This window comes from Oreochromis aureus, linkage group 13, assembly GCF_013358895.1.
Source record: "Oreochromis aureus strain Israel breed Guangdong linkage group 13, ZZ_aureus, whole genome shotgun sequence".
NCBI lineage: Eukaryota > Metazoa > Chordata > Actinopteri > Cichliformes > Cichlidae > Oreochromis > Oreochromis aureus.
In genome coordinates, this window is record NC_052954.1 from 16530701 (window position 1) to 16540198 (window position 9498).

General features: G+C 41.4%; 1 protein-coding gene across 1 annotated transcript; it reads left to right on the top strand.

The window, feature by feature from the left end:
* Window positions 1-3829: 3829 nt before the first annotated feature.
* Window positions 3830-8243, top strand: gdf10a (growth differentiation factor 10a). Its single transcript, XM_031739070.2, has 3 exons — window positions 3830-4340; window positions 5869-7022; window positions 7162-8243. The coding sequence occupies exons 1-3, from the start codon at window positions 4097-4099 to the stop codon at window positions 7351-7353; spliced, it is 1590 nt and encodes a 529-aa protein (XP_031594930.1). The 5' UTR covers window positions 3830-4096; the 3' UTR covers window positions 7354-8243.
* Window positions 8244-9498: the final 1255 nt, after the last annotated feature.

The window sequence follows — 9498 nt, forward strand, 5'->3', positions numbered from 1 at the left end:
TTCTCACCAGATCTTGCCACGCTCTCTTGGCTGTCACTTTTAGATGAGATCATTAAGTAATTTAAAATAGAACCAATGTTTTTAGAAAGTCTGGTGTTTGTCTCCACTTTACATTGTGGCTTTTGAGCTGGCCGAAACATAAATGGGGGCTTGTCCGGGATATTTTGGACTCTTTTGTCAAGCCTAAACATCAGAGGATTTTTTTTGGTTTGGTTCGTTTTTGGTTTTTCTTCTTTTGTTTTTTTGTTAAAGTATTCACCGTGACTGAGCAAATTCTCTTTAGTGCGTTTTAGCTGGGTTGTTGTGCTGCCCTTCCATCGAAGCACTTTGTTATTTTGCTTTGCTGTTATTTGTTGCACTTTAGTTTGTTTGATGGCAGGCCACGGCAGTGAGTTGTGTTTAGCCACACTTGTTGTGGTCACTTTGTGCTCCAATGGGTCTTTTTTGGTCACAGATGGACGGATGAATAACAAGGTTAGCATGGTGGACATTTCACATTTGATGATTTGATGTCAGTGGCTTCTGTATTAGTGCAATGTATAAGGCACAACAACAGAGCAACTCCTCAGGTGACTGAGAATGTCAGTGAAGGACATACACTAATATGTCAAAACAGATTGAATTAAAGAAAAAAAAAATAAGACTAGTTTGTTTCCTTTATTGAAGTTTGTGGCTGTAGTAACTTGTCATTTAATCCCTTTAGACTGAATCATTAATGAATTAATGTCAAGATATGACAAAAGAATGAATTATGATCAGTTCATCCTCAAGTCAAAGAGAACATTTGGTCCAAGTGTGAAGAAATTCACCAGAGGTTCATGGGATATTGTGTTCATTAGAATAGGAGATATGGACTAACATACAACCTAAAAATATAATAACACTGGCACGAAATTTAAAAGAAAAAAAAGCTACTTATATGGATAGATACTGAAGGATTTAAACAAAATTGTTGAATATTTTTCTGAAATATTTTCTTTAAAGCATTCGGATGGGGGATATCAATACCATGTCAAGCCTAAAAACATGCAACACAGAAATATTAGCCATAAACTAACCATTCTTTATTAATTTTAGTGGAAGACATGACATTTAACCCGCCCATCGAAAATATATAAACATCACTTTGTGGGTTTTTTTGAGAAACCATAACATCAGTACTAGAGGATGACTAGCATATAGTTGATCCCTAACAAATTCCCCATGCTGATGCACAAACATCCATTAGACCCCCAGTGCTATTCTCTGGAACCAGAAACTCTCACCCAACATGCAAAGGTGCTAAACTAGGAGCACTTCCAGATACACCATCAGTCCTTGCACCACACACAGACTCAGACACACACAGGCATGTTAATTCCTCACACTCTTCCATACCCCCACTGAGAGTAGAGCACAAGTTCTGTTTGGTTTGGACGGCCCTACGAGTGGACCTCCATGTTGAACAAACTATAACACACCGTGGCCCTGTAACACAGCCTGAGCGGGGCTTCACAGTTCAGTGCTGCTGCAGAGATCAGTAGACAGTAACAACTTTCTCTCCAGACCTGGGTTATAAAACTAGTCTAGTCTAGTAGCTTTGAATCACTGCATCTACAAATTAAGTTTTTACAAAAATCCAGGTTATACATAAAGTATTTGGCAATTTCTAATAATGTTTGCATATTTTGGAGTTTGGAATCCCTCTGATAAAATACAATGAAATGATCAATAATAGGAGATCCAGGGATGTCTTCACTCTGCCATGACAGTGCAGTGATGCATGCTGTGTGTTATGGTTTCTGCAGTTTTACTTGTGTTTTTAACGCTACTTCTGGTTTTAAGGTCACTTCACTGCATATCACTGCAGCACATTTATCCTGATAAAGGCTGTTATGCATGTAAGTTGGTTATATTGATTAAAATCAAAATGTGTGAATGTGTGAATTCTGATCTCGGTGTGAGTCTGACTACTCGCGTATGTGGCTTTGAACAGTATCATAAGCAAGATTTATAACCTATTACTTTACACAGATGTGCTTCAAACACTAAAGTTATATGGAAATTATGTGTAACTATAGTTTTACATTATGGGGGTTTCTCTGTGGGGTTTTTCTCACATAGCGAGGCTGTTGTCCTCATAGTCATGATGGAGAGAGCAGCATTAATGTAATGCCCAACATTAATCTCACACTGCCCTACATATTCAGCGTTAGAGTTCACAGCCATTTCATGTTGTCTTCCTCACGCTTAAACTTGGATTGGGCTGTTTTTTTTTCTCCACAGGATCATTTATTTTGAACCTAATGCCCTTTTTGCACATATCACTTTCCGTCTCTCTCTGTGTTATTTTCAAGATGTTAAGGTGTTTCAGTAGGAATAACTGTATTTTGTCTCAAGCCACTCATTTTGTCTTAAATGCAAAAGATCTCTTTGTTTATAACCATGTGGTGGTTTAAATTATAGCAACAAGACACTCCCATTTTGTCATAATGAAAGAAGTGTTTAATGGCTTGTTAATAACAGGGAAAGACAGTTTGCAGTTAGGCAACTTTTTTTAACGATATAACTTCCAAAGAAGCAAAAGCATATTGTTCACTTTGTTTGCGTAGCCATGAGTTTTGATTTATAGAGTGGTCATTCATAAAACGTCTCTTTTAAATCCTCACTGGATTTCTCACAGTTCTTTTTTTTAAAGATGACACTTTTAAATGGGATTGCATGCAATCAGATAAATGACCACAGCCATTTATCATGTTTTGTTTTTTAACTCAACATGGTATGAAGAGAGGCAAAGCATTCATGTATCTGTGTGCTATGACAAAAGTCTAAAGCATGCCACATCCAATAGAATGCTCCTCTGCTATCACACTAATATGTATGAACGCACACACACACACTTTAAGAAAATCATGAGAAGGGTCCAACTTTAGGACTTATTGCTCCTGTGTAACATATTGAAAAAGAGTATCCTGTGGGGCCCTTGGGGGCCAGAAAGGTACTAAGTAGCTCTCTCTACGTGTTATCGTGCACGCTTGTGTGCATGTGTGTGCATGTGTGTGTTTGTGTGTGTTTTTGTGTGTGTGGAGAATAACCCGAGAGGCCCAGCTAGTTACAGCCTCTCTGCTGGAGACCACCATTTCCACAAAACAAGCATTGTTGGTACAGAACTCCAGACAGCGGAGACACACACTGGAAATAGCTTGTATGCACACATGCACACACACACAAAATAAAAAAATACATACACAGCAGAGAGAGGACTTTGCTGAGTTTAGATCCACCAACCCCAGCAGAGGCCATGTTCTGTTTGCCATGAATAAAATCACAGTAAGTCCTTCAAAAGAGTCTCATCTCACAGCCTTTCACTACCAACTCTCTCTCTCTCGCACGGAGAAAAACAGCACACAGCATAAAATGTGGATCCCTGTCCTAACAATAGCCCTTGGGTGGTTGGTCAGACTATTATTGTAGGTATTTCTATGCTAATTATGTGTGACTGAGAGCGTGTCAAAAGCAGTTACTGGAAATAATGTGGTGAGCTGGAAATTGTGAGGTGGAATTACTTCGCCCACAAATAGAAAAAGCACAGTTTGTTGAGTTTGCTAAACAACTGAGTTCAAGTTTTCTCCTGAAACTTGATCTGTGTTTGTGTTCCACTAATGCAAAAGAGCATAAGGAAGACATCATCAACAACAACACCATCAGCCTCTGAGAGAGTGCGTGTGTGCGCGTGGGTGTGTGGGGGGGTGAACATCATGACCTCCACTTCTGGCTCCGCGCTCTGCCGAGTACTCGTTGGCTGACATGAGTATACGTCAGCGCCTCTCACCGCTCCGGTATAACCCCCTCAAGCCTCTGGCGCTCACACAGACTCAAGTGTAAAAGTAGCAGCTCTAACTGTTGCCACGGACTAAAACATTCAGCATCCAGGTCCTGCACAGCTGACAGAGAAGAGAGAGACGCGCTGGTGAAAGTGAGAGGAGAGGTGCAGCATTTGCGCACTGCTTTTCTAGTCTGGATTGCTTTGGCGCGACTTTGGATAGTTTTGGACTGCGCAGTTTGCCTCTTGGACTTTTTTTTTTTTTTTAAATTTTGTCTTCATTTCAACACTGAAATGGCAGCTCTCGGCATGAGTTCCTCGCACCTGTTCCTGGTGATGTTTAACTGTTTCCTGGGCGCAGCATCGTTTAGGACAGAAACCGAAGATGGCAATTTCCTCCAGCCCTCGTCGAATCAGTTCTCGGATGACCTGGGGGAGGAAGTGGTCTCTCAGCACATGTACAGGTTGTACGAGAAATACAACAAGGAAAACCGCCTGAAAGAGGGAAACACCGTTAGGAGTTTCAGAGCTAGCCAAGGTGTGTGAAAATAACAGCGTTCAATCTATAGCCTTAATCAGAAGAGCTCCAAAAGCTTTAATTTATATTTCATAACGGAATCAAAAATTTAAAAAATAAAATAAAGGTGTGGGTTATTCTTGGAACTGTAATCCAACACAAACATATAAATGTGTTGGGAGAAGTGTCTGATCCTCACCATTAGAAATGCAAACACTCTGGGGTTGCGTGTCTCGTCCAGATGCTTTAAATAGGTGCGATTGTTTTGGAACAGTCTGAGAATGCATTTAAATGATTTTGGGACACTGCGGGCAAGCTGTGTTTGTGGTAGCAGCTGTGCCCCTTGTGCGCACAGTCTGATCAATTACCCCAGACAGACGCGCAAGAATGCACGTGATTCCCTGTGAGTGTCCGGTAAAACATATCACAGTGAAACCTAAGGGACAGTCGGCCTCTGCGGTTAATACAGGACAAGAGTGACGTCCTGGAGTCAAGAGGATTAAAGCACAGTCGTCCCTCTCTGTCTGCTGTTTTTATAAACACAATTCACAGGCACGTATATCCTACATAGTTCTCAGATAACATATCATAACACTAATGTATTTTTACTGCAAAGGCTTGGTGTAACCCAAGCAGAGATGTAGGAGATTTTTTTTTTATTTGATTTTTTGCAACAATGTAATATCTGTTAAAACAGCTGATTATGTCTTGGTGTCTGGGTAGACACTGCAGGCTGTATTAAGCTTAAGGGGAAGCTTTAAGAGAAACTGAGGTAAGCATTTCCATATGCAGGCGATTCCAGGGTAATGTATATCTTTTCAGTCAGTCTATACTTCCGCTGAACTCTTACACAATGAACAATAACTCTGCTGTTGAAGTAAATGTTCATCATGAATATGTAGCTCTCTGTTCGCCGCCGCCCCCTCCACCCCTCCACCTCTGCCAGCCAGATCCGCGGAGTCTGGTTCCTCTTAAGGGCACCTTATGAAATCCTACCAAGCAATGAAGTTGTGCACCAGACACTGAGCTCAGTCATGTAACACAACAGTTTAAAGAGAGGTGTTTAATTGTCCCACGTTTCTTTTAGATTTTACCACAGATACGTGCTTTTGCTGTAATATGTTAACCATTTTCCAAATGCCTTTCCTTTTCATGTGGGAATTCATTAATGTTCGTTTCCATCTGAGTCAATCAAACTTTATCTAGATTATCACTGAAAGCTCAAATGCCTGAGTTCAAATAAGGTTCAGTTCCTGTTGCCATTGCCTGCGCTGGCAGATGTTTCTATTTTCTAATCACAGTATATGTATTGTCCCAAAAGTCAAACATCCAGAAAGTCAGACTAATTTAGGCTAAATTATCCACTCCAAAAAACAGCACACAAAAGCAGAAGAGTGATTAAAAAAATAAAACTGCAAAACTGTTTCTGAGTAAATCTGCAAAAAGCATTTCTGGATTTTAAGACAGTGAAATGGAATAAAACAAAAGTTTGCAGGGTGCTGTTCACCTGCCTGCCTCACACTGACTGGCTGATTGATTATTTTTGCAGGTTCTGCTGACCGCAGGATGATGTACCGACTAAACCTTACAACCCTCCAGGACTCAGAGGTCATCCTCTCTGCCACATTCCACTTCCTGCTGAACAGACACTCGCATCAAAAACCCTGGTTCTGTAAACGCTTCAAGAGCCCAACCTGCCGCTCCTCAGCCGTGCACCCTTCTCTGTCTATCAGCTTGCTCCTTTATTCCTTCTCCTCTGGGTCAGAGGTCAGATCTGGGTCAATGGGGTCATTTCTAGGCAATGTGACCTTCCACCCCCACAGGAGAGGGGTGTGGCAGATGAAAGATGTGACCCAGGTCATTAAGGAGGCGCGGGACAGGGGTCATCTGTTGGTGTCAATTGAACTGGAGTTAAGGCAACAGTACAGGACGAAACCAGAGGAGATCCTCTCTGCTGGCAGTATGCCTTACCTGTTACTGTATGCAAATGACCAAGCCTTAGACGAGCCCAATAGCGTGGCTGCAAGCCTACAGAGATATGACCCGTTTAACGAGGGAGGAGAGCCCTCATATTCCTCTCAGCTCCTGCACAGACCTAACTCCTCACCAGAGGTGAAAGGACGCGTGAGAAGGGAAGCAAATCTGCTCTCTGACCCCATCCAGAACAATGAGCTGCCCGAGGTTGACTACAGACCTGATTCATACAGGAAAGATGACCTTTGGAAGAGCACATGGTACCTGACACTCAAACACAAGACTAAACCAGGAAGGAAGGAAAAGAAGAGGAAGAGCCAGGAGGAAAAAGATGTGGAGCAAGTTAGAAAAGCGCATGAATCTCAGGTTTTGAAAGATGGAGAAAGAACATCACAGGGCATCAAAACCAATGATTCAACTGTGGAAAATCTCAAAGATAGCCACAAACTGACTGTCAGTGATGGGCAAATGCATGAGAGAAGAAATGAGGGAAAGGACGGAAAGAAGCACAAGGGAAGCACAAATACACAGTCACCTGTTCTGAGATTTGATGAACAAACAATGCGCAAAGCCAGGAGGCGGCAGTGGAGTAACACCCAGCACAAAGGCTGTTCGAGGAGGAACCTCAGAGTGGATTTCGCAGATATTGGCTGGAATGAGTGGGTCATAGCACCCAAAGCCTTTGATGCTTACTATTGTGCTGGCACATGTGGCTTTCCCATGCCCAAGGTAGGAGCACAATCATCCAAGCTGTGTTATGCAGGTTCTTTTGGTTCACGTGAGCTACACTGATAACCTTAATGTGCACTTTCTAATCTCATATTTATTTTCTCATTTGCATGTTTTCCCTTCACTCAAACTTTTCCAGGTGGTGAGGCCAACTAACCACGCCACCATTCAGAGCATAGTCCGGGCTGTTGGAATTATCCCTGGGATTCCTGAGCCCTGCTGCGTACCAGAAAATATGAGTCCCCTGGCTGTGCTCTACCAGGATGAATCCAGGAACCCAGTGCTCAAGGTTTATCCTAACATGACTGTCCAGTCCTGCTCCTGCAGATAGAAAAGAGCTGGAAACAGACTGAAGAGAAACAGAAAAACTGGACTAATATGGACACAACCATACCTCTGTTAAGCGGTTTCCTGATATTGAAAAACAGAGTCACTTTGGCTGTCGTTATTCCTCGAGGAACATAGGCTATAGTGAAATTACTTCCATCTCTTCTGTCCCGGGGCAGCAGAGTTAAAGAGACACATTGTCTGGCATCTGCGCTAGCAAGAGGAACAGAGTCACACATGTAAAGTCGATGCTCCACATGTGTAACAGAAAAGAAATACATGAAAAGCCCAGTAGTTTTCATTCTGTTTGAAATAATATTGATGTTTCACGGACAGAACTATTTAAGGGATTTTTTGTTGTTGTTTTTAATGGCAGAATGTACTTATTTTTCAAACAGCTCACAGTGAGTTTGTGTTCACGTTTTCTTTGGATGCAAAGACTTTAAGTAAGAGACTGTTACTGTGTCATCAGGCAGCTTATGCGAAAACATACAAACAGTAGAGATGATGAAAAATGTATGCATTTTTACATACTCTGTATAGCTGTTCCTACTTTTAAACTAATCACACGCCACATTGTACATACATGCGACATTGCAAGATATTGTACTTTATTGCTCTTTATATCTTAAAAAGGAAGTATCCAATGAACTGTGGAGAGCATCTGGAATTCATTTACACCCACCCGCCCCCTCATAACACTTCAAGAATGTTATAATGAAACCAGAAATATTTTTCTATTTTAAATGTGAAACTTGGTTTAAAAAAAAGATAATTTGTCATGGTTAGATTATATGTATGATTAGATGAGACTGTGTTTTGTACATGTGTATTGTTTAAATTATGAAAAGGTAGCATTCTATAAGTTAGAATAAAGACATAATTTAATCCAAATGCTCTTGCTGGAACATTATTGTTTCACACAGTTTGTTATTCTTGGACATTACCGTGCGTAATGCTTGATTCGTCAGGGTGAACTTTTCTGTCAAAACAATCCTAAAAGGGCACCGCTGTTTCAAAATAGCCGAGCACAAAAGCAGGAAGGTTCCACTCAAAGATAGCCAGCATTCCCCGAGAGCCTCCTTGAACCCATTATTACACCTCACCAAAGGCTCATACGTCTGTTGTTCTTCAAATAATGTGACTGATGCGGCCGCCGCGGGTTAATGGTTGATGGAGGAAGCAGGCGAGCGCATATTAGGACGTCAGACACTTGAAATTCAAAACCCGATGCACTTCCTCTCTTCTATCCATGTTCAGAAGCAGAATGTTTCCAAGTAAATGGTTTTCTTTTCTGCAGCTTTATTTTTGTTCTTTTTAAACAGATGGTCACAGATAGACGATCTCAACCACTTCAGTTAAATTGCTTGTCGCTTTTATTCGCCGGAGGAGGAAGCTGACCCATGTGGTGCCAAAACAGTGTGTCAAACTGACACTGAAATGACAGAGGGAACCATTTAATTATTAACTCGTTAGGCTACATTGCCTTGAGTCTCAAAAGTTGGCAGCTTCCACATCTGCTCGCAACCACAAGCGGCTTTGAAGTTTTCTGCAACTGGACAGCAATTTTGTCTCAGAGGCAGAGAAATTTTGGGGAAAGGGGACGCGAGTCCGAACCCTTGTGCTGCATGTAAGTGGAGCTATAATAAGTGTGCCACTGCTCCTTCCAGCATGGCTTTTTCCATTGTAAGCTTTTCCCTTTTCCATCCAAGAGTATTCACCCATTTTGGGAAGGTTTTATTGTCTTAAAGCAATGAATCAGAACAAGTTCATGTGGCTTTTACACTGATCAGCAGGAGAAGATCCTTTAATGTTAAAGTAAAACCAGATATTCCCAAATATGACAGACTTATTAAAATCTGTACCAACAGATACTCTAGACAGTGATGCGTCTTTTATAAAAGATTGTGAATATTTTTACTCACATGCATTTTATGTTTGTGTCTGCTCTTTTTAGAGCACCCTGTAGAAGCAGCTGAACATTTCCTTTTAGCCAATAAAAAAGGTGGAGGTCAGTGGTACAATGAAACTTGAAAATACAAAGTGTAGCTCTGTTTTACTGAAATTTGAAAAGAGGAGATCTTTAAATCCATGTTTGAAGATGGCGGCGTGTGACACAGGAGGGGAGGGAGAGATGCCTGACGTACAA